This window comes from Bos taurus, chromosome 27 (genome assembly GCF_002263795.3).
Source record: "Bos taurus isolate L1 Dominette 01449 registration number 42190680 breed Hereford chromosome 27, ARS-UCD2.0, whole genome shotgun sequence".
Classification (NCBI taxonomy): domain Eukaryota; kingdom Metazoa; phylum Chordata; class Mammalia; order Artiodactyla; family Bovidae; genus Bos; species Bos taurus.
In genome coordinates, this window is record NC_037354.1 from 33,014,890 (window position 1) to 33,040,020 (window position 25,131).

Sequence of the window (25,131 nt, forward strand, 5' to 3'; positions counted from 1 at the left end):
ACTTCAGTGGCTAAATTAGAAAGGTCCCGGTGTGATGCTGTCGACCAGTGAAGGCTGCAGACTGGGAGACACGAGGTCTGGATGTTGGCTCTGGATCCACTGTGCTGCTGTCTGTTTTTACTCAGCACCGAAGTGACTGGGATGCTGAAGGAAGACCCTGTCTCCACCCTCAGGGAACTTATAATCTAGCTGGAAGATACAAGTACAAGACCCTGTGAGGAGCCAAGATCCCCTGGAGAAGGAAATGGCAACCCACTCCAATATTCTTGCCTGGAGAATCCCATGGACGGAGGAGCCTGGTGGGCTACAGTCCATGAGGTGGCAAAGAGTCGGACACGACTGAGCGACTTCACTTTCACTTTCTTTCACTTTCAAAGAAGAGTTAGCAGATGACACCACCCTTATGGCAGAAAGTGAAGAGGAACTAAAAAGCCTCTTGATGAAAGTGAAAGAGGAGAGTGAAAAAGTTGGCTTAAAGCTCAACATTCAGAAAACTAAGATCATGGCATCTGGTCCCATCTCTTCATGGCAAATAGATGAGGAAACAGTGTCAGACTTTATTTTGGGGGGCTCCAAAATCACTGCAGATGGTGATTGCAGCCATGAAATTAAAAGACGCTTACTCCTTGGAAGGAAAGTTATGACCAACCTGGACAGCATATTAAAAAGCAGAGATATTACTTTGCCAACAAAGGTCCGTCTAGTCAAGGCTATGGTTTTTCTAGTGGTCATGTATCGATGTGAGAGTTGGACTGTGAAGAAAGCTGAGTGCCGAAGAATTGATGCTTTTAAACTGTGGTGCTGGAGAAGACTCTTGAGAGTCCCTTGGACTGCAAGGAGATCTAACCAGTCCATCCTAAAGGAGACCAGTCCTGGGTGTTCATTGGAAGGACTGATGCTGAAGCTGAAACTCCAATACTTTGGCCACCTGATGCAAAGAACTGGCTCATTTGAAAAGACCTGATGCTGGGAAAGATTGAGGGCAGGAGGAGAAGGGGACGACAGAGGATGAGATGGTTAGATGGCATCACCGACTAAATGGACATGAGTTTGAGTAAACTCTGGGAATTAGCGATGAACAGGGAGGCCTGGCGTGCTGCAGTCCATGGGGTCGCAAAGAGGTGGACACGACTGAGGACTGAACTGAACTGAACTGAAAGCCAGTCGACTATGATTCAGTTACCCTCGCACTTCATTCAACGTAGATTTTGTTCATAAAAAAATTGAGATAATTCCTGCTTAATCTACTTTACGGTGCTGTAGGGACCTCAGAAGCGAAAGCTCCTAGAAAAGCATAAAGGGCAGTTCACAGTAGGGACTGTTGATTAGCGACGTAATGGTGCTAATCTGCACATTTAAAGGATGTTTCATTCAGCGGTGCTACAGGTTAAGTGGAGCTGAGAGCTAGAACGGTTGCAATACTCTGGTAACCTGCTCCAGCGTTAAAAAAAAAAGAACAGGTTTGATCTAATGTGGAGGGGAGTCCGGAGCAGACTCCAAACTCAAATCCTTTGAAACTGACGTCTCTGTCTGAGCACCCACGGCCACTCCGCTGGTTCCCGGGGGTCACCCGAAAGTCTCACATCGGGGTCCCGAGAGCCCGGACCGAGCCGCGGGCGCCCCCTGGAGGCTATCCTCGGACACTGCCCGCTCGGGGCGCGGGGGCGGGGTCGGCCATCGCGGGGTGGGGGGGTGGGGGTGTGGTCTTCTCGCGTGAACAAATAGCGTCATCGAAGCGACGGGCCCGGAAGGAAGTAGCGTGCGGAGGGGTGTGGTGGTTTCTGCGGTCGCATTGGGGGTTTCGGCAGAGTACGGAGCGCCTGGAGGGACAGACAGCGTGGTACGCGGCCCGCGCCCCTTTGCGCGCGCGCTGGGCCTCGGTGAGGCCCCCGGGCCGGAGCTGACTGACGAGAGGCCCTCCCGGATCGCCTGCACAGCGCCCTGTGTCCCTCGGGAAAGGGCGAGCAAGCCCTTCCCGTCTCGTTCCTGCCCCGCTGTAGCCTCTCGGCGGGGCCGAGCGGGGTCCCCGGGAGGGCTTCGACCCCGCGGCTCCTGAGGGGCCGCGCGACCCTCTCTCTTGGAAGAGGGCGGGGACGGGGCGCGCGGGGGGGCGGACGGGAGAGGGAAAGGCTTTTTTCCGCCGCTGCCGATCGGTAGCTGGAGGCTGCGAGGGAACGTCGGAAAGCCTCGCAGACCGACGTCCGCGCCCGAGTTCAGTCAGACCCGGGGGGCAGAGTCCACGCCTCGCGCCTGCGGGCCTCGGGGCGCTCAGAGTCGGGAGCCTCGCTGTCAGTGTGGAGAAGGAGACGGCACCCCCACTCCTGCCTTCTTGCCTGGAGAAATCCCATGGACAGAGGAGCCCGGCGGGCCACGGTCCGTGGGGTCGCAGAGAGTCGGACATGACTGAAGCGACTGAGCACGCAGCGCGCTCTCAGTTACTGTCGTTTCTTCCAGATCATTCGGGGTTCAGGAAATGAGCCTCTGGATGCTCATTCTTTCGCGTCCCGGTGCCTGAATGCTGTCGACCCAGGAGCCCCAGTCTTCCCAGGCTGGGGGACCCCCTAACCGCCCCCCCCCCAAAGTGGGCTGGGAGAACCTGCCAAGTGCAAAGTGCCAGTCAAGCATATGGGGCCGGAGCGTGGCTTCATCCTTGCCCAGAGCCCTGTATCTGGCTAGGGCCAAAGGAATAACGGAGAAGGTGGAGGAAAGGCCAGAGAATCCCGCCCTTCTGAACTCTGCTCGCAGGCTGTCTCTGTGGCTCCAGCACCCGAAAGGAGTCAATAATGGTTTCCTTTGAAATGGCAGGCAATTAGGACTGGGAGGCTCTGACCAGAATTACACAGCCGCAACTGGCTGTCACTTGACATCCTCTGTAATTTGGGGCCAACGTAAATGCAGCTGCCTCTTTCCCCGCTGCTAACATGAGTGGCTCCGGTGACAGCCCGTTGGTGTTCACAGGAAGAGAGGGCTGTGTTCTGAACACTGCCCACCTGGCACTGGTTCTTCCCTGGGCCACGGGCTGTGTCTGGAGCCACTGCCTCTTGCAGAAGGCGGAGAGTGTAAATTCCACAGCTGAGGCTCTGGGGTGTCGACTGAGAGCAAGGAGGAAGAGGTGTAGATCTAGCCTGGTGTTCACACTACTACAGGTTGGACGTGAGCCACTTGCAGGAGCTCAGCTTGGGGAGCTACTCTGGCTGCCAGAGCTCTCCTCCCACAAGTCAGGGCACACACATTTTCCTGTATCTTTTCCCCCAGGGTAAGCGTTCGCCGATGGCTCAGTTGGGAGCGGTTGTGGCTGTGGCTGCCAGTTTCTTTTGTGCATCTCTCTTCTCGGCAGTGCACAAGATAGAAGAGGGACATATTGGGGTGTATTACAGGTAAGGCAGTGACAGGGAGAGCCTGCGACTTCCTGTTCGGTGACTCTCTCCTAGTCAATGTGTAACAGATTGTGCTGGCCGGTTGCATTTATATTGTGTTCAATAGGGAAGTCTTCAGACTGAGCTTTGTGCCAGTGACTAGGGAAGGGGAATACACTCATGCACGTAAATATATAGAGAAATGTAAATATGAAACTTACTAGTCTGATGCCATGGATGGTAACTGATACACGTGTTAGGTTTAGAGACAAACGTAAAGGCAACCATGCTCCTTGAAGATCATCTCTGAAACAGTTTTCTCCTACTTCCCTGTGGGCATCTTGGTACCACAAGCTCACCTCTGAGGAGTGCCAGTTCTTCATGGCAACTTGAGATATAATTTGGACCTAGGCCTTAAAATTAACATTTCAGGGAAAATGAAAGGGCCTGCAGGTTGATTTGTACCCATCAAGGCTAGCTCTAGGATAGTGGTTCTTAAATAACCTATTCCATCACTTTATTTTGACTGCTCTTTAAAAAAAAAAATGTATCTGTGACTTAAATAACATGAAGCAAAGAAACACTTATAAATCTTGGGTTGCTTTCCTTTGAGTAACCTCCATAACCAAGTTTTTGCTTTAAATCTATGTGAACTCCTTCTTATATGCCTCTATGAACTCCTTATTAAAGCCCTTTGATGCTTTTTCTCAGGCTGCCAATAGCAAGTTCTGGAAGTCTGATTGGCTTCCACTCTCCCCTTTAATTGTGTCTTCCCACCATCTGCTTCTATGTCTTCCAAAGTGAGAGTCACTCAGTTGTGTCCGACTCTTTTAGACCCCGTGGACTATACAGTCCATTAAATTCTCCAGGCCAGAATACTGGAGTGGGTAGCCTTTCCCTTCTCCAGGGATCTTCCCAACCTAGAATCAAACCCAGGTCTCCCACATTGCAGGTGGACTCTTTACCAGCTGAGCCACCAAGGAAGCATGTCTCCCAAAATGACTTTTAATTCTATTACCATTCACATATAGCATGCCTACAAAGGTAACTCCACTGCCCCCCAAAAAATATTTAGATGGTTTATAAAGTTTCCTTAAAATTATTCTTTTGGTTGTTTGTGTCACTGAACTCCAACATTAGTATCGTTAATTGGTCACTGTATTAGTGAACTTAACTGACCTTGTGGATTGTCACAAGCTCAACAGATGTGACAAAACACACCTCCTCTCTTAGCTAAGAATCTGCCTGCCAAAGCAGGAGTTGTAAGAGACATGGGTTTGAATCCCTGGTCAGGAAGATACCCTGGAGAAGGAAATAGCACCCCACTCCAGTATTCTTGCCTGGAAAATTCCATGGACAGAGGACCCTGGTGGGCTACAGCCCGTGGGGTTGCAAAGAATCAGGCACAACTAAAGTGACTGAGCATACACACCTCTCTTATCTCAAGTATAGCCGGGGATTCTACTGTCTTTATTCCACTTTGTCTGTGTGCCGTTTTTCTCTCTGCAAAAGCGTGAATAATGGTTTTAGGTTTTACCATCAGGCTTCTTAGACTATTAGGGTCGAGCTGAGAGGAAGAAAAGGATCCGTGGACATGGCTCTGACACCTGTCCTTCTTTCTTAAATGCTTATGGGGCTGCAGAGAAAGTGGGCCCAACCCATATTGATGTAACAGACATGTCTTTGCTAAACTGAGCCTGCCTCTCTCTTCCTCCACTGCAGAGGTGGTGCCCTGCTGACTTCCACCAGCGGCCCTGGCTTCCATCTCATGCTTCCTTTCATCACATCATATAAGTCTGTGCAGGTATACTGGGCTTGGGGGTGCAGGGTTGGATGACTGCAGATTTGGGGTGGTGATTAATGCATGATTTAGAATGATTTAGCCCTTGGATGAGTGGATAAGTATGATGCCTTTTCAAGGAATTCATTTAGTAGATCATATATATAATACAGATTAAAAAGTCTGAGGCTCCATGAACCATCTACTCTGGAGTTTTACTTAATTGTTGAAATAGCTGAATGGGGTCATTGCCTTGGCCCATCGGTCCCAGGTGGGAATTATGTCTCCACTTCAAGACAGCCAGAGAAGAATCTGTTCTGAACGCATAGAAGGAAAAGTAGGGTGTGTGTGTGTGTGTGTGTGTGTGTGTGATAAACCACAGGCTCCCAAGATAGATGGAAATAAAACATGATAATTTTGTTGGTTCTTATTTGAACATGAGCGATGTGAACATAACTTGTGGGGGGTGCGGGTTGTTGAACTTAATGAAGGGAAATGACATCTAAAATAGGGATAGGATTAGCCATGACAGATCTAAAGCCAGGCCGAATTAGACTAGTCATCTTTGAAGTATGTCCAACAAGAGGAATAAGAAGATTTAGAGAATGACTTTTAAACTAACCCAGGAAAGTGTCCTGGGTTACCTCATCAGCATTTGCCCTGTAGGTTTCTTCTGCCATTTGCTATGCTTTATGGTTTTCAAAGTGTGTTCATGCATATTATCTCGTTTGAGTCTCCCAGTAATCCTGAGAATGGGCTGAACAGGTTTTACAGGCTGAGGGGTTAAATAATCTGCTGTTTCCAGACTGGTAAATGGAAGAGGTGAATGTAAACAGGGTCGTGGGACTCCTAGTCCAGGGTCCTTTGCACTAAACCATCATTACTCAGCTTGTTTGTATGGTGGTGCATTTACAGCAAAGCTGGGGTGGCACTTTTGCCTGGTTTGGTCTCACACACTGCAAATAAGGAGGATTCAGGGGGGTATTCACGTTTAACAGAGGCAAAGCTTAACCCAGATAAGTATTCAAGACCAAGGCCAAGGGATTCCCTAAAGAAGTCACTTTCTTGGTCACTTCTCACCTTACAGCATCTTCTGTCTCTCCTATTTCCAGACCACACTCCAGACAGATGAGGTGAAGAATGTGCCTTGTGGGACAAGGTAAGGTGCCCAGAATCAAGCTGTGAAGACAAATAAGAGGCAGGACCATCTGACTGGCTGCAGTAAGCGACAGTGGAAAGGGACACCCCCCTGGGTGGTTTCACCGAGTTCTCTGCCCCCAAGCTCCCTGTGTTCTGAGTTGAGTAGGTGGTGGAGACAGGTTTGGAAGGGCCTTGAACGCCATGATGAAGGCTTTTAGCAGGTAAATAACTTGATAGAGGAAGATAAATGTAACAGAACTAAATGTGGAGAATGTTGGATAGGTGGTAGGAGAAGACTGCAGGGCAGGGAATTGAAAGAGAACCGCTGCAGTGGTCTGATTGAAAAGTCAAGGTGGTCAGAACAGGGACAGAGCAACAAAGTAAACCACACGCTCGGACAGATACAGAATCGGAATTTCCCACAGGATAGCTGGCCTGATCTCATCACAAAGGCTTTGTATTTGGAGGGCTTGGGTCGAAAAAGAGACATAAAGACATAAGCAATGCAGTGGTGAACCTTGATTAGAGCCTGGTTCCAAAAGAACAGCTCTAAAAGATGTTATGGAAACTGTTAGTCATCTTGGACTGCCATAGCGGAATACCATCGCCTGGGTGGCTGAAACAATAGACATTTATTTTTCTCACGGTTGCAGAAGCTCAAAGTTCAAGATCAGGGTGCCAGCAAGGTTGGTTCCTGGCCTGCAGGTGACTGCTTTCCTGTGTCCTCACACGGCCTTTCCGCTGTGCATGTGTGAGGAGAGAAAGAGATCTCTGGTGCCTTTGTCTTCTTCCCTTTACCAGTCCGGTCAGTTTAGGGCCCCATCGTTATAACCTCATTCAACCTTAATCACCTTTGTAAAGGCCCTGTCTCCAAATGCACTCACTTTGGGGGCTCCAGTTTCAGCATGTGGATTTTGGGGCTCACACAAATTCAGTCCATGATGGGAACTTGTGGGAAAAATTAGAGAAGGGCCCGTTAGGTGAAGAGGAATTATCGCTAATTTCCCAGCTTTAGGAATGGTATTTTGACTCTGCAGGGGACTGTCATCGTTCTTAGGTGATTGGTGCTTGCCAAGTGTTAGGGGGAAAGTATCCTGACTGCAGCTTGCTTTGAAATGTTCAGCAAAAAAAAAAGAAAAAGTAGATCAATCAATAGGTAATTGTTCATGATTGTTAAAGTCAGGTGTTGGTATATGAGTGTTGTACTGTTCTTTTCTGTATGTTTGAAAGTGTTTTCTAATGAATATTGAAGGTAGGTGGGGAGGGAGCTGAACTAAAATGATGGTGAAAACAGTGAGAAACACTGACCAAAACATTCCACGTTTTAAAGTTCTGAAAACTCCGTGACCTTCCTTAGTCTTTTCCCTGCAATTGGTAGCTTTATTCAAAAGTCATTGCAGAGTCAAAACATATGAACTACTCTTCTTGTATCCCAAAAGTTTCACTTTTGTCCTTGTGGAGATGTTTTTAGGAGGTATGATTTCTCAGGAGATTATGATAGAAACTCAGAAGGTCTCCTGCCTTGAGATCCACACACCTGTGACCCCCATGAACCCTCCTCCTTTCCTGCCGAGTCCCACACACGCACACACGTACATATACCACCACCACCCCGGGAGAGGCCCAGTATCCCCAAGCTCAGCACTGACCGCGCTGTCCGCGCTTCCTCCGACAGCGGTGGCGTGATGATCTACTTCGACAGGATCGAGGTGGTGAACTTCCTGGTCCCACACGCAGGTACCTGCTTGCAGTGCACCTCCCCTACCCCCCTTCACCCCCTCCCCGCAGCCCACTCTCCTGGCATCATCCCCGAGTCTCCCCCCACCCAGCCCCCGTGTCTGTCGCAGCATCTCGGGAAGGGACGGCCCGTGTGTCTGAGAGCGTGGCGGGTCCGCCCTCCTCACTCTGAACGTCTCCTCCCCCTCAGTGTATGACATAGTGAAGAACTACACAGCCGATTACGACAAGGCCCTCATCTTCAACAAGATCCACCATGAGTTGAACCAATTCTGCAGTGTCCACACGCTTCAGGAGGTCTACATCGAGCTCTTCGGTAAGAAAATCTCTTCAGATGATCACCTGCTGCCTGATTCAGCTGCCCACGGGGCAGGGTGGGTACCGAGGGACCGGAGTGTTGAAGATCCAGTGCCCGGGAAGCAGGCAGTCACATGGGGCACTGCCGGGAAACACGGGTGCCGATGGAAGAAGATGGTGAGAGTGGCTGAGTGTTGGACACGGGAGTCATAGTGAACGAGAGACTCACTCCTGCCCTGCATCAGACCTGGGATGGAAATATGTGCCCATGTCCCTAAACTTCCTTCTGTAATGAAGAGGGGTCAGTTCCAGAAGAACCTTAGAGAATACCCAGCCCAGCATCCTCCTTTCAACATAAGGATACCAAGGTCCCGAGGGAGAAAGTCCCAGAGCTGGCTGGGAGCAGAGGTGAAGTCCAGACCTCCCTCCTCTGGCTTCTGGCTCCATCCACCTCACCCTGGATGAAGGGCACCAGGACAGGGTGATGAGAACCACGGGGTTACATTTTTGTTATTGTTTGCTTTAGTGTGTTTGTATTTCCGCCGCACCGCAAGGCATGTGGGATCTTAGTTCCCCAGCCAGGGATCGAACGCACACCCCCCGCACTGGAAACATGCAGTCTCAACCGCCGGGCCTCCAGGGAAGTCCCACGGGGTCACATTTAATTCTAAAAGTGGGACAAGGACTGGAACTACTTGGAGTCCTAGAGCCTGGGTGGGTTTCAGTTGTTGTTAGTGATGGCTTTTACCCTGTGCCCATAGAGAAGAATAGGAAAACGCGTAAAACAGGAAGGACCCACTTTGGTCTTAAGTTGACACTTTCTTTCCTTTTTTCCTGATCAAGAAAACATAGCCTGACTTCAGCAACAATGAAAAGAAGCATTTCAGTAATTGTTACAGCTCATTTGGGGTAAAGCGTTCTGTTAAATTCACTGCTAGGAGTGTTCTAGAAGCCAGGGCTAAAAGCAAATGCACTTTGCAACCAGTGGTACCACTGTTCTTAATGCCAAGACCAGACAGTGGTTTTCCCCAGGAATCTTAATTTAAAGGGCCTGGAGTGAGAATATCCTGTAGACAGAGGTGGAGTCGTTGGCCACACCGGTGATCTTAACTAGGCAAACAGCCTTTTGCCCTGTGTTTCAAATTTGGAAAGTCATCAGAAGCCATTTTAACTTTTCTGCAGAAGAAAATAGGTTTAAATTCACTTTATAGACTTTGAAGTTTCTTCCCACGTTTGGATTTGGTGTGCTGTTTAGAAAAATTCAGTAACTTTGCTATTTTTTTTTACCTCAACCCGATAGAATTTCATAAAATATCATTAATTTTCTCTCTAGTCATCGTTTTAGCACTAGTGCCAGTAAATGAACATTACAAGCATTTGCAACAACGAAAGATCTCTAATTTCTATGAAGAGAGAATTAAGATGTAAAATTGTTCTGCATTAGAAAACTTCTCACTGTCTTGTCTTGCAGATGAACTTGGCAGCACAGTAAAGTAAAGCTTTGTGTACAGAGGAGCTAGGGATTTATGTTTGCGTTGGAATATTTTCCTTTTTGAAGTTCATTCTTGCCAGCAAGCACTGTTTTGCTTAGCGTCCATTTGCATCTGCAAAGGAGAAACTCGCGTCTCTAATCCTGGGTCCTGATAATGGAAAGGTTTTCTCTGCTCCCCTCCTCCCAGTACTCTAGCCCTAACTCAGCTTGATGCAGTGTTTATCACCGCCTACACCGAGACATCCGTGTTTCCCGTTTGATGAAAGTGTTATCCAGGACTTTGTGTTTACTTAGTTCAGTTCAGTCACTCAGTCGTGTCCAACTCTTTGCGACCCCAGGGACTGCAGCACGCCAGGGCTGCCCTGTCCATCACCAACTCCCAGAGTTTACTCACAGTCATGTCCATCGAGTCGGTGATACCATCCAACCATCTTATCCTGTCTTCCCCTTCTCCCACCTTCAATCTTTCCCAGCATCAGGGACTTTTCCAGTGAGTCAGTTCTTTGCTTAACTTAATCAGTTCTTAACTTAATCAGCGTCTGTCAGCATAACCATCACCCATAAACAACTTGGTCCTGGTGTAAATTTGTTAGTAAGGTATCTTGTAAAATATTTCCTCTAGATTTTCCTGGAAAGTTACTAGCCCAGGGCCATGGGTATCTTCCTTGACTCAGATAGAATTTAATCTGAGAAACAACCATGTTATTAGCTTATGGAGGGTATGAGCTATTTCCCTTAAAGTTTGGCCAGTCTCTTATTTAAAATAGAAAATATGGAATGTTATGTTCATCTCTAGCCGTCAAATTGTTACACCCATGTCAAGTGTGAGGTGCTGCCCTTACAGGCATTTCTGCCTCAGTGCTGAGAGGCTGGTGGGAGCATATGCATATGTAGAAACATTAATACCCCTTGCTTAGTGATATGACTATTGAAGAAAGTACTGTTCTAAACCCTAACGATCAAAGCGTAATAATTAAACAAGTTCTTTATCTTGACTACTGATTAGCTTAAGTATATCCCCAAACCTCTGTGGGCTTCGTTTGAGCATTTATAACAGGCAGGGAGTTAGACTTGCTGTTCCTCAAAGGCTCCTGGACCAAGGATGGCCACATAAAGCAGCTGGCCGCTGACAATAAAGGAGATGGTTCCATGTAGGTGTCCCAGGCTGGTTTCAGGGCATCCTTTTTTCAGGGCGTCCTTTTCTCAGGGCCCTTCAAGGAGCTTATTGAGGATCTTGTGGGTGGGGGCAGGGAAGGGAAGGCCCAGGCCAACGTTGACAGCCTGTTCTGGGTCACAGCTAGAGCGGTGATCAGTTACAGGTCTTCTGACACTTAGCCATAAAATGACTCACAGACAGAAGAATCAGAACCAAGGCAAACAACACATCAAAAGACTCAGGCTCAGGACTTTCCTGGCAGTCCAATGGTTAAGACTATGCTTTCAGGGCAGGAGGCGTGGGTTTGATCCCTGGTCAGGGAACTAAGATCCCACAAGCTGAGTGGCTCAGGCAAAAAAAAAAAATTTTTTTTTTTTTTAATGTTTAAAAAAAAGACTCAGACTCCTTTCCAGAACTGTAATGGTCCTTTTCCCCTTGACTGATGGAGTTCCTGATGGAATTAGTCTTCCTTGGGGCCTCTTTTGATGTCAGAGTCTGTTTTTGTTTTAGAAATTTATTAATAGATGTAGTGTGTTTGACTCCTTTCAAAATACCTGACGTGACCGTCCCACCTTCCTTCTTTGTGAAAGATGGGCGGCCACCTTCTCTGGCTGCTGTCTGTAGGGAAGGGCCGCTTCCTGACTCAAGAAATGTGCTGGAGTTGTTGTTTGTTCTTTTAAAGCTCGGTTCCCTTCTGGGCGAGGTTGATGTTTTCTTGAGGCCGCAGGGAAAGGACACTCCCATCTGGCCACATAGCGGGCCCAGTGGGTGTCCGCCGTGAGAGTCTTCCAGGGAGTCTTCAGACGTTCGAGCTCTGATGAGCGCTCTGCCTCGGGAAGAGCTTTGGCCCGTTGGGTACATTCCTGAGCTGGTGTCTTGCCTTGCTCTCTACCCCATGCGTCCCTCCACCCTGGCTAGAAAGCATCTCAGCTCCGTGTTCTGTCTGTCTTGATTCCAGATCAGATTGATGAAAATCTCAAACTGGCTCTGCAACAAGACCTGACCTCCATGGCCCCTGGGCTTGTCATCCAAGTGAGCACCACCCTGGTGGGACACCCCCCACCCCGCCCCCGCCCCCAGGAAGGCACAGCCCCTCTTCCAGAGGATGTCCTGTCTGTGCAGGAAGACCAAGGACCCATGGGAGCTGGTCCTTCCACACCCCCATGCCCCCATCAGATGCTGTATTTCTCTCTCTCCAGGCTGTGCGGGTGACAAAGCCCAACATCCCAGAAGCCATCCGCAGGAACTATGAGCTGATGTGAGTGGGCCCCGCGCCTAGGCGGAAGCACCGCCCTGCCCACCTCCTGCTCATCCCATCCCAGGGCTGACCAAGCCGTGGCGTGCGTGTGGTCCTCTCTGGAGTATCTGTGCAGCCGTCGCCCTGAAGACAGGGCAGGCGTGTCAGGCCGCTCACCTGGGCTCCGTGACCAGAAGGCACGGACGCTCTTCAGAGGGTCAGGGAGTCTTGTGCTCCCTTCACGGCTCACGCCAGAGAGGACGGGAAGGCGACTGAGTGGGCAGGCGGGTGCCTGTCACTCAAGTCAGTTATGCTTTATTGCTCACAAGTGGGTTTTGAAGGAGAAGGCTAGCCGTGTTACTGTCTGCAGCACATTCGCCTTCACCTGGGACCTAAGGAGCCTTCCAGGGCCTTCTCTGGCAGTCAGTGGTTAAGACTGCACTTCCAGGGCAGGGGCTGTGGGTTCAATCCCTGGTCAGGGGACTAAGATTCCATATGCCGTTCGGCACAGGCAGATTTACAAACAAGACCAGACCTCCCGAGGGTGGAAGGAATGACAGCTTACCTCTCACAACAGGGCAGGGGGCTTGGCTTCCCGGGGGCCAGGAAAGTTCCGAGGAAGCTCGTCCCCAGTGGCCTCACAGCTGCACACTTTTCTCCCCTTCAGGGAAAGCGAGAAGACTAAGCTCCTGATCGCAGCCCAGAAGCAGAAGGTGGTAGAGAAGGAAGCCGAGACAGAGCGGAAGAAGGCCCTCATTGGTCTGACTGTGCTTTTGCGGTCCAGGCGACAGAGGGGCTGGCGGGGTGGGGATGGCAATTCAGGAAGCCTGGGACACGGTCCCCCGAAGCCTTGCCTCACACAGGAGCAGCCTTCGTCCCCCGGGAGCAGAGCTGAAATTGTCAGATCGTGGCCGAGGGTCGAGCTTTGTGTTTCCACAAGCCTCTTAAATGAAAGGAGCCCTTCTGCTAACCCTTCATGTACAAAGACAGTAGCACTGATGAGCCCTTACAATGAGCCTCGGACTTTTCTAAACACTTGTGTGCAATTCATCCCGCTCCTCACCCCCCCTCCCCTTCCCTGGGTGAGGAAGCCACGGTCTGTAATCTACTCTCACTGAGCTGAAGCTCAGAGAGGCTGAACTACTGCCCAGGGTCCCATGGCAGGGGAGCGAGGGAAATGGGGTTCAAATCCAGGGGCTCACCTCCCAGCCCTGGCTTCTCCACCACTGCTCCAGACTGCCAGCCACGGCCCTGGCCACTTCCGAAAGTGCAGTGGCAGGAGGGAACTCGCCCCTTAACCCGTAAAATATCCCTTTGGAAGGAACACCCTGTGACTTACAAGCGAGGTCGGGGCCGGCTCCTCACTTAGAGAAGTAACTCCCCCCTGGGGCCGGGCACCCCCACTCACTGTCTTGCACTGATACGCGGGCCTGTGCTCCTTAGGGTGTCCCACCCCTGCCCGGGGGACCCGCATGACGGCCCTCTGGGCCAGTGGCCCTTCACCTGGGCCCACCCACTGCCCTGCCTCAGGGCCTCAGGTCGGGTGAAAGGTGCACACTTTTGAAATATCAGAACTCTGAGGCTTTTCTCCACACAGAGGCAGAGAAGGTGGCGCAGGTGGCCGAAATCACCTTTGGGCAGAAGGTGATGGAGAAGGAGACAGAGAAGAGGATCTCAGAGATTGAAGGTGAGCAAGCCCGAAATCCCTGCCCCCTCCTTCCTCAGACCCCGCCATGCGGCCGGGCCCGGGAGGCCTTTCCTTTGCCCTGCCTTCTCTGTTCTCAGACGTCATGGGTTCTTTGGAACATCCCTCGTTCTCTGTGCTCTGATTCAAGTTTTGGGGAGATGCAGGCCAGTGTGGGATTAATTTTCCACTTCAGTCATTCATCAGATTTGACTTGGATGCCTTCAGGACTCTTCCGCTGGGCTGGGCTTCGGAAAAAGGGGAAGCACGTGGTCCTGGCTGTCCTGGGCCCCAGAAGTCTGGCCCGGAAGTAAACCAGGAAGCCAGGGCAGAGCAGCAGCCCACTCCCCCGCCTGCCCCGCCTGCCCCGCCCCCTCGTCCCAGAGGCCTGTGAACCCTCTCGCTTTGGCCTCTCAGGTCCCTGTGAATGTTAAGTCAGGTGTGAAGAAGACACCTGTCAACACCAGTATCACAAGCTGGAAAAAGGTGTTTCCTTGCTGGCTTTTCTGGTGTCACTCACCTTCAGGCCCCTGCCCTCAGCCCTCCGCTCATCCTACAACCCACCTCCTCCTCGAGCAAACTGTAGGCCGAAAACGACCTCAGGGCCCAGCCCCAGGCTCCACAGCTCCTGACCTGCCCTGTTGGCCCACGGAAGAGCCAGTGAGGATTTTATGGATCAGTGCTTCCTCACTGGGAGCTTTTAGCCGAGCGACACATTTTTTGTTTCTCGTAAACACAAGTCACCAGGTGCTAAGGCAGTTGAGTTGGCCGCTTGCTCCCCGGCCGCCCTGCAGGCCCCCACCACCCGGGGCCCTGCTGAGGCTGCACAGTGAGAACCCACCTTGCTTCCCGGGTTGTGGTCCAGGTGTTGCTCACATGAGGTTGGCCTCACCCCCAAGGACAGGGAGGAAATATCAACAACTTTGTATCAGTTCTTGACGGAAAGCTGGTCTCAGCAGATTAAGGAAGGGGATTGTTTACCTAGTAGAAGCTTAAATCATTCTTAGTCCAAATAGGTGTTAGTCTGGACCATGGCCTGTAATTGTTTTTGAATCCGGCCAGCTTAACCAGTGCTAGAGCCTTTCTGAAATGACTGATGGAAATGAAGAGAGAGATGAAGTTGGAAACGAGCTGTGCTGTTTTGTTTACGCCAGTCGGTTTCAGGGCAGCTCCACCTCAGGCCACATCCAGAACCTTCTGGCTTCTCTGGCTCTTGCTGTGTGGCACAGGGGGAGAGGGCCAGGGCAGAGAGCTCAGAGACAGGAGGCTGAGGCCATGTCCCAGCCCTCTCCTCCCCGGCCCCAGAAGGGGTAAGCAGGTGGAAAGAGGATGTGTGTTTCTATGACGCCATCAGAGAAGCCGCTGCCAGGCACAGCGACAGGCTTGCACGTGGTCAGCCAGTCCCTGCCACGGGAGACGCTGGCACAGCACTTTTGCATCCTGGTCAATTTTCACAACTTGCGAAATAGGAGAAAATGCCTTTTCCCCAGTTTCGTAAATAAGAGGATCAGAGCCCAGAGAAACCAGAGCAGTGTGCCTGGGATCACGGGGCCAGCCGGGCGAAGTTGCGGGGACCTGCTTTCTGATGGCCTCTGTGCCCTGATTCTCTGCGTTCTCTCCTTAAGATGCTGCGTTCCTGGCCCGGGAGAAGGCCAAGGCAGACGCCGAGTGCTACACTGCCATGAAAATAGCCGAAGCAAATAAGGTAAAGGGCCAGTGCTGCCTGGCGAAGAGAAAGTGTACATGTTTGCAGGAGACCACTGCCTCCCCAGCCTGGCCGTAATCGAGGGCTCCTGTGCCCTGTGGGCAGGGCCTTCCCTTTCCCTTGGACCCTGATAGAAGTTTAATTGTGGTGATTTTTAAAAAATATTCATTTATTTGACTGCATCAGGCCTAAGTTGCAGCGCTCAGGCTCGGTTGTTGCCATGCGTGGGCTTTGTTGCCCCGCAGTGTGTGGGATCTTAGTTCCCTGACAGGGATCGAACCCCATGCCCCCTCATCCCCATTGGAAGGCAGATTCTTAACCACTGGACCATCAGGGAACTCCTTAATTTTGCTGTTAAACACAGAAATTGCTAAAATTCTCACAGTTCTTACCTTGAATACCTGAGATTCACGCTCTCCCAGAGTAGTGGTTATACAATAGTTGTTCAGTCACTCAGTCATATCCAACTCTTTGCAACCCCAAGGACTCCAGCACACCAGGCTTCCCTGTCCCATTATCTCCCAGAGTTTGTTCAAACTCATGTCCACTGAATCAGTGATTCTATCCAACCATCTCATCCTCTGTCGCCCCCTTCTCCTCCTGCCCTCAATCTTTCCCAGCATCAGGGTCTTTACGTGGTTACTAATATAACAGGGAGACCAGGGAGAGGAGACGGGGTGTGGTTCTCACGGAGACACTCCCCCTGAGAAAAGTCAAGGGATGGCCCAAGGCTTTTCCCTCATCTGGCCTCACCACCGTCGTCTTTGCTGTTTTTGCTTCCAGCTGAAGCTGACCCCTGAGTATCTGCAGCTGATGAAGTACAAGGCCATTGCTTCCAACAGCAAGATTTACTTTGGCAAAGACATCCCTAACATGTTCATGGACTCTGCGGGCGGCGTGGGCAAGCAGTTTGAAGGACTGGCTGACAAGCTGAGCTTTGTCTTGGAAGATGAGCCCATGGAGGCAGACTCCGAGAACTGAGTGTTTCCGTCCACAGCCTCCAGTGGCACTCCGAGAGATCTTTATTTTTTAACGAGGAGCCAGGATGTCCCCTCCCTTCCACCCTACCTTCTTTGACTCTCTTCCACATACCATGGTGAAAAAAAGAAGAAACGGACCTAAATCTATTTTCCTTCCTGGGAAGGGCAGGGCAGGGACTGATGAACTGGGGTTTTATTCAGGTAAGTAGGTTACGTGACTTAGGTTAATCGACTTAGGTTAAGCTTTGGAAAAGGTGGGTTAGAGCTCTGACCTCCAGGCACTGATTTTTGTCCTTCTGAGGCTGGCTTAATTAGGGATGCTATCAACAAGAAGTGGGAGAAGTGCAGGAGGTCACCTCCAGGTCTGCCCTGGAGTGGGAAAAGGCAGCAAAGCTGCCTCCACAGTGAGAGATGCCCATGGGTGAGGCCCAGCTCCTGAGCAAACACGTGCTTGTGAGTTTGCCAGCAGAGAGTAGAGAGGCGGCCTTGAAGGATGTTGGCTCTCCTGGCATTTCTGGCCAAGTGTCCGTGAGTCACCACCCAGGGGCACTTCCTCAGGCTCTGGTGAGGGTGATCTGGTGCTAGCTTTGCAAGCTTTTCTACACACCACCCTCTCTGCCCCAGAGCATGGTGGCTTCTGACCTCATTTCTGAGTCAAGATTTGGCCACCACCCCCAGTTCTTTTTAAAACTTTTCACCTATTCCGTGATTTGGTTTTGTTTTTTTTCTCTACATGTTCATTGGTTCCACTCAGTATCAAGAAGGCAGGAACAAAGAACTCTCCAGTGTCTTAAAAGCTACTGAAGTGGGACCACAATACCCGTTCGCCTCTGTGGTCCCTGCTTGGCAAACAGTATCTGTTCCTTGAGATCAAGTGTCTTTTTATTGTTGTGGAGATTCTGCGTTGAAGAGCTCCTCTGGGTGAGAAGGATGGGTTGTCCAAAAGCTGTCCCAGCCTCAGCGTCTATGACTTGTGCTGAGAGTTCATCTGATACGGTGATAAGAGGGAGCCTGTTCTCTGAGCAACTCGTGTCTTTAGACCAAGGGTTCAGGGGTCACAGAGAGATAGCTGTTTGGGTTCGAGTCAAGAGTTCCTGCCCGAGTCCCTGTGTCAGAAGGGCCACATCAGAATCCACTCAAATGTGTTTTCATTACTAATTTGGGGATTTGGTTGAGGGAGCACAAACCAGAAACAGAGGTTTCCTCGAGTTCTGGAGTTGGAGTTGGGCGGGGTCGTGCACCGGTTCACCAAGTGGAGGGCAGCTGCTGGACTGAGCTTGCAAGCCTGTTGATTTCGTCCAGGACAAGCCCTGGCTTAGGATTTGTTACTAGCTGCCCCCACCCCCACACCAAGAGAAGCTCCCACTGTGCCCCCCTCCTCTTGGTGGAACATGGTGATGATATCTGGGACAGATTTCTATGTCATTGTTGACCCCACACCCAGACTTCTGATTTATTGGATGGTCCCAAAAGCCGGGAATTGGGGGAGCATTCGGCCGGCCTAAGAAGACACAAAGGGTTAACTTGTCTTAATTTAAATGTTGCCCTTCTCTGTTCTAATTTCTGGAACTTTGAATTCTCAAACCACCAGTCCTGGTCGCACTTTGAGCGGGGATCCAAAATGTCCGAGGAGTGATGGATGTTAATGTGTTCAGGCGTCTTTGCAGAAGGCAGTTAGTCCCCTAAGACCAACACAAAACATCCATCATTAAGATACACTCACCCTCACTTCAATGCCATGAATCACCTGTCAGGAGCACCGTGTCACATCCAGCATCCCTGACTTACATATTTTTCTGCTTTGAGACTGGCTGCCTGAGCTCAGAGAACACTTATTTCCAATGGGATACGCAGCATGGACATCTCAGCCTGTCCGAAAGCACGCTTGCTGGGGTGGTTAGACAGAACACCGCTCTAACACTAGCGTCCCGTGATGGCCTGTCCCTTGCACTACACAGGAGCGCCTCAGTGAAGTCCTGCTACCCCTGCCCCCCCAATGTCAATGTCCTTCTTCTGTAAGCAAAAATACAAGTATTGTAGTTCCCATTCGCTTAATTCCAGTGGTTGTCTATACCTGCCTGAATAGGAAAATCATGGGAATGGGCTGTTGCCTTGGCTTGGGACAACTAACCAGTCTGTCTGTGTGATTTCGTTTTGGTAATGCTTACTAGAGAACCTGATGTGAAAACATTTGAATTCTAAACATGTAAAATATGACAGCCTGCCATTTGGCAGGCAGTAAACTCATGGCTGCTATTGATAAATGGAACCTCTATCAAAATAAGGAACTGTTTCTAAAATTCAGCTTTTGTAGGATTTTCCAAGGAAAAGTCACCTTGGTTGAATGTTTCTCACTCATTAAACTTTGCAGAAATGATCCATATTCAGTACCTGTTTTTAATCACTTTTTAAATATCAGGACAGAATGAAAGGAAGCCACAGTTTGTTAATTTTCATCTGACTAAATCTGGAGGGATCTGTGATCATAATAAATTGAGGAGAGGGCAGAAATTACTGGAAGAACTTTAGCAATATAGTCATTCCTCTGTATCCATAGGGGACTGGGAGCCCCGAGGATACCAAAATCTGTGGGTGCTCAAATCCCTTATATAAAACGGTGTCGTACAACCACCCTCCGTACCCATGAATCCACAGCTACAAAGGGCTGACTGTATTGATCCAAAAAAAAAAGAAAGTGGATTTTTTAAAATGATCTTTTGCAGTTTGTGGGTCTCTGTATCTTTCAACACATAACTTCACCATTTATAGAGTAAATGGTGGAAGTGAGATCGGCGTATTTACTGACTTACCCAGGTTTGAGGATAAGTGAATCCTGACTAGTGGCTTGTCCACCAACCACTGATGCTTTAGTTCTGTTCAGCAGGTTCTAGTCACGGCTTCTGTTGTTGCCTTTTAAAAGAAGTGATAGCCAGTCACTTTGTATTTTCATTCCTCTCTATTTCTGCTTTTGAGCAAGCTGATAATTGAATGGTCAAAACCAATTCTACTGGCAGAGAGCCCTGAGGACTGAATGACCCTCTTTGTAACTGAGAAATGATTCCTGTTATATTAATCATTCTACAAACAATATGCTGGATTCATTTGCCCTGGGTTGATAGATGGAGGAACTCTTTTGGACAACCCTAAAGCTGTGATTTTATGTGTTAGTTTTATTTTCAGTCTTGCTAAATAAAATGAGTCTTTGTATTTATTTTTCTTTTATTACAGTGAAATTTAGCAGTAGCAGGTATTAGGCTAGGAGATACAAAGAGATAAAGCATCTCTGCCTAGTGAGTTAAGTCAGACCCCAAAATATATTCTGATGAATATCTATTCCCATTATCAATGTAGAAATAATAAACACAGCTCATTTATGAAAATGGCGTCATTGTACAACACAGGAGAACAACCAGTATTTTTAAATGAATGTGAATGGAGCATAGCCTTTGAAAATTGTGAATCACTTACCCTACACACCTGTGACAAGTAACGCTGTCCAACAGCTACAAGTTGCAGCGGTAACTTCCCTGGTGGTCCAGGGGTGAAAACGCCCCAAGTTTCCACTGCAGGGGGCCTGGGCTGAATTCCTGGTCAGGGAACTAAGATCCCACATGACGTGCTGAGAGTCCAAAAAAAAAAGGTTGCATCATGGTCAGTTGGTATTCTCTAGCTCCTCAGAGACCAAAGAGGAAATTGGCTCACAGAATAGAGCATTTTAAAAGATTTTACTGAAGACTGGCTAAAATTGGAAAGTGTCAGACACACAGCTTAGCAACTGAACAACAAAATGTGAAACGGAGAAGCAGTCATCTGCACATAGGAATCAAGTCCAGAGATTAACACGGACAGCGTTGTCTTCTCTGATGGCCTGAGAAACTGGGGCCATTCTCTGCTGTTTGGGATGGATTAAATGTCCACCTCGCCATAGGAAAGACCACATGGTCTCTCAAGGTCCTCCCCACGCCTCGGGTTCTAGAGTCTGTATTGCCATTTCAAAAGCCAAGTGTGACAACGTGTTTGCTGAGGGGTTGCTGTCACGGCTTCTCTCACTGAATTCATTTAAACTGGAACACGGGCATTATTTGTCCATTTCTCTTCAGTGTCAAGTAACCAGGCAACAACTTTTTTTATTATGTTATCTTTTTTTTTAAATCCTCCCAAAAGAACCACAGTAAACTCAAGGGGAAACAATTTAAAAATCCATAAGTGTTTTTTCCCCCACAATTCAGGGCCTTAGACTACAGAGGTGAATGTTTTAAAAGCTTGATGGCATTTATGGTGAGAACGTGTACTAGATTTTTAGAAAGTTGTTTATAAAACCTATTTCTCTGGGTATTTGATTTTCTAATCTCTTTTCCTGTTTGTCCTTGCAAACCGCTGGAGTGATTTAAAGACAGTTACTGGTGATGAGGTGACTTTCAAGGATCACATAGTAGGGAAAGATGAAAGGTTAAATTAGATGGTCGATGTCCCAAAAAGAGGAAGAGAAGAAATGGGGGAAAAAAAAAAAAAGGAGGAAAAGGTGGAATAAAATTCACTCAAAAGTACAGCTGGTTTTTTTTTTTTTTTTTAAAGGAAACGATAATGAGACTGGAATCCTCGTTTGTCTTTACAATCTTTTTTTGTCTTTACTTCTGTTTTTATAAGGTCACAAAATGTTAGAGATGAAAAGTCCCTTAGAAATGAATCTGCAAGAAATCCTGCCCTACTCACCTTGGTCTCCTCCGGTTTCTCTACAGAGAACATGTCTCAGTAAAGGTTGTCTAATGGATAAGGTGTAGGGGCAAGACGCGTGTTCATTGAGCACTCGCTTGGAGGGGCACTCTGCTAAGCTTGTGTCATGGGTCACCTTGACTGGTCCTGACGGCAGCTCTGAAGACGAGACGGACTCTGTTTTATCCACAAAATGAGAAGTTCAGTTGCTTACCCAAGATCACAGTTTAGTGATGAAACCAAGATTCAACTTGGGTCAGCCTTGTGCCGCTGCCACCCAGTCTCGCCACCACTCTCCTCATTAACTCCAAAGTTTAAATCACTCTTCTGATACTTTTGGGGGAGCCACATTCACATACATCATTGAGGTGGGGAGGCTGACCTTGCAGTTCAAAGACCCGACCTATTAACTGAAGATTCTTCTACTTATTGTCATAATGACCTCTCACCCGGTCTGTTGAGTATTTATGGTTTTTAAAATGTTTTCTAAAAAGCATATCTTCAACTTCCATGGTGGTGCAGTGGTTAAGAATCCACTTTGCTACGCAGGGTGGTTCAATCCCCGGTCAGGGAACAAAGATCCCACATGCTGCATGCCAACTAAGCTCACAGACCACCATGAAGACCCAGAACATCCCCCCAAAATTTTGTAATAAAAAGCATATCCATTTTAGTGTGTTATGCTCACCCAATCCTTCCTCCATACAACCCTTCACCATAACCCTCATCACTGTTTAATCTTGCTCCTCCCACCACTGACTGCTGGCTAGCACCTTCCAACTTTGCATCTCTACAACAAGCATCTATGAGTATATTCACACCGTGAAGGGCTAGTCATGTTTTAATTTTTATCACTCTGGCAGGAGGAGAAATTATTAAGTCCAGAGACATGTTACTTGAACACAATTACTGCAACCTCAGTTTACAGAAAACCCAGTTTTGTGTACCTGGTAAATAGAAACTTCCCCAAAAGAAGTCCTTGATGACAAGGACCCTGGGTTTTGTTCAAAGTAATTTTCCCAGAGCAGACGTGAAACTATCTTAGTCTCCCAGGGTCCAGGAAGACAGTGAGAGAAGAATGAACGTTGCCCTTTCTTTCCAGAAGGCTCAAAGTAAGCCCAGTCACAAGACAACCTGGAGAGCAAATTTTAGACCCTTCTCCAACAAAATAGCATCTCATTCATTAAGCTGAATTAACGTTTGAGAATCTTTCAACAGTCCAGCCATACAGCCAAGAGTATTTTCCTTAACAAAATCCATCTCTTTCTACTTGCCCAAAGCACCTAGCGTTTCATCATCCAACTACTAAACTTAGTATTTTATGGAGTTAACTTCTGTGTTACTCGGCGCCTCATCCTGTCTGTGACTTTCATATGGCCCAGATGTGGACACACAGACCTAAGAAACAGGCTGAATGTGTGTGGGGCCCAGGCTGGACTGTCTGAAGCTGTCTGGGCCCTCCTCCCAGAAGCTGGCTCCTGCCACTGGGGAGACTGCCGTGTGGACAGTCAGATCAGCCATAAAGTCCTAACTACACACTGGGATTTGTAAATCAAGTACAGTAAGAAAGAATACAAACATCTCATTTTCTATTGATTACATATTGAAACTTTACTTTGGATTTACTGGACAATGTAAAATGTATCGACTTAAAAAGACGCACAGAGTGAGAGTTGCCAGTTAAGTTTTGTTTGGGGCAAAATGGGAGGCATTATCTCAGCTCTGCGAGACTGCTCTAGAGAGGTATCTGAAGTGCTGCCTCCCGGACTACAGTCCACATTTTGCCCCAAACAAAACTTAACTCGCAACTCTCACGTTGTGCATCTTTTTTTAAGTCAACAGTTAGGGCAACCGACAAAGCGACCCAGAGTGGACTTCCTTCCTTGGCCTGGACTCCACGAGGAACTGGAGCTTTGGTTCCAGCAGCGGCCCCTTGCGCCCATCCGCCTCCTCAGGGAATCCGTACAAATTTGGGGAAGTCTCTCCTGGTTCTCAAATCTCACATCGGTTGAGATGCTGAGTTTCATTTGGCAGTGGAGCAGGTTACCCGCCCCCTCCCAGTTGGAAAGATATGGGGGAGCGGGGAGCCGGTGAAACATCCAGGGCTTACCCACTCATGGTCTAGACATGAGTGCGGCTCCGCTCGGTTGAAAGATACCAAGAAATTCCCACCCAGTGGAAAGGTACTGCGTGGGAGGTGGCTGAAAGATGCCAGGTGAATTACCACCCAGTGGAAAAGTACTGGGTGTGTGTATGGGGGAGGGGGTTGCTCGACTGAAAAAAAAATTGAGGAATACCCAGGGCTCAGCTGAAAGATGCTGAGGTTACTCCTTTGTAGGGGACTAACTGGTCTTGGCTGAGTAGTGAGATAAGAAGCTGATCTGACTACCTCAATTCGACTGCCTTTATAGAATCTGTCGGGATACAAATGAGAATGTATGAGAGCTTTGCTGTGAAAAAAGGGAACAAGACTCCTCTTGGCTGGTTGCGCTTTTCTCAGGAGACTGAGAAATTTATGGGGATGGTGGAGGCCTAGTCCTCATATCATGCAGTGGTCCCATAAGGAAACCCACTCACTAAACTACTTGCTCGTCCAGGGGTGACACATAAGAACTGACCATCCAGCCATCTGAGCAGCCACAGCGGTCTTAGACTGCTGGAGGCAGAATCGAGACATGTAAGACGGCAGAAACGACTCTGGAGTGACTCCTGGGGGAGTTAAGCTCACAAGAAGCACACAGGCCCACTACACAATTTCATTAGTGACTTTTATCCCAATCAACTTAAAGTGGGAAACAGGATCTCTCAAAAACAGAAACGAGGGGCATCAGAAAACCAACCACTGACTAACACTCCACCCAGATTCACATGCAATACATATGGTGCCCATACTTGCAAGTACCTAGTTAACCAGGGAAATTATACCTAAAAGAGATCTCAACCTAAAATGGCTAAATTGGGGCTCTTTTGATATCTCAAAATTGATACTTTAGCGCACACAATTAGAAATGGCTGGCCCTGCTTACCTTAACTGATATCTAGAAGTTGCTAAAAGAGGAAATGATAGAGTAACATTTTTGAAGGAAACCAACTTCCCCTGTAGCTCAGCAGAAAAGGATTGGCCTGCAATGCAGGAGATCCAGAAGTCATGGGTTCGATCCCCACATCAAGAAGATCCCCTGGAGGAGGTTATTGACAAAAAAAAATGATGTACAACTTGAGAGTTACAAGTTGAGTTTTATTTGGGGCAAAATGAGGACTGCAGCCCGAGAAGCAGCAGCTCAGATAGCTCTGAGAGCCTGCTCCAAAGCGGCAATGGGGGAAAGTCAATATATAAGGTTTTGGTGAAGGGGGAGTTTAATACCATGAAGCACTCATTTTACAAAAGGTTTTTTTTTTTAGTCATGAGGGTCTGATGTCACTATGAAGGAATTCAGTGCTTCTCTAGATATGAGACGATGAAAGGATTGAGATCATAAAATCTGTTACGAAAAACAGGCAACTATTTAAAGACCTGTCCCACCAGATTCCCTGGAGCACAGAGTGCCTAAACTCCACCCTGAACTCCCTCCAGGGTTGTTGAAGGTCAACAGCTGTAGCAGCATGAGGTTCAATCTCCTTAGAGGCAGATGGCAAACACCTTTTTTCACTCGTTGGCAATGCTCTTGCTGCTGCTGCTGCTAAGTCACTTCAGTCGTGTCCAACTCTGTGCGACCCCTAAGATGGCAGCCCACCAGGCTCCTCTGTCCCTGGGATTCTCCAGGCAAGAACACTGGAGTGGGTTGCCATTTCCTTCACCAATGCATGAAAGTGAAAAGTGAAAGTGAAGTTGCCCAATCATGTCTGACTCTTAG

At 48.7% G+C, this 25,131-nt stretch overlaps 1 protein-coding gene and 1 long non-coding RNA gene across 6 annotated transcripts; one reads left to right on the forward strand and one right to left on the reverse strand.

The window, feature by feature from the left end:
• Positions 1 to 1,746: 1,746 nt before the first annotated feature.
• ERLIN2 (ER lipid raft associated 2) lies at positions 1,747 to 18,941 on the forward strand. Of its 5 annotated transcripts, none has more exons than XM_005226124.5 (12): positions 1,747 to 3,146; positions 3,256 to 3,377; positions 5,079 to 5,160; positions 6,249 to 6,295; positions 7,952 to 8,013; positions 8,204 to 8,329; positions 11,917 to 11,990; positions 12,158 to 12,216; positions 12,863 to 12,954; positions 13,793 to 13,882; positions 15,505 to 15,584; positions 16,368 to 18,941. In XM_005226124.5, exons 1-12 carry the CDS (start codon positions 2,922 to 2,924, stop codon positions 16,563 to 16,565), a joined length of 1,257 nt encoding a protein of 418 aa, XP_005226181.1. In that variant the 5' UTR covers positions 1,747 to 2,921; the 3' UTR covers positions 16,566 to 18,941.
• Positions 18,153 to 21,596, reverse strand: LOC112444622 (uncharacterized). Its single transcript, XR_009493167.1, has 2 exons — positions 20,033 to 21,596; positions 18,153 to 19,474 (listed from the first exon to the last, which is right to left on the reverse strand). It is a non-coding gene; the product is annotated as an uncharacterized lncRNA (long non-coding RNA).
• Positions 21,597 to 25,131: the final 3,535 nt, after the last annotated feature.

Excerpts from the sequence above, each read along its gene's own strand:
- ERLIN2 (XM_005226124.5), top strand. The coding sequence starts at position 2,922 with ATGAGTGGCTCCGGTGACAGCCCGTTGGTGTTCACAGGAAGAGAGGGC. Across the intron at positions 5,161-6,248 it reads CATCATATAAGTCTGTGCAG|ACCACACTCCAGACAGATGA; the intron begins GTATACTGGGCT and ends TCCTATTTCCAG. Across the intron at positions 13,883-15,504 it reads GAGGATCTCAGAGATTGAAG|ATGCTGCGTTCCTGGCCCGG; the intron begins GTGAGCAAGCCC and ends TCTCTCCTTAAG.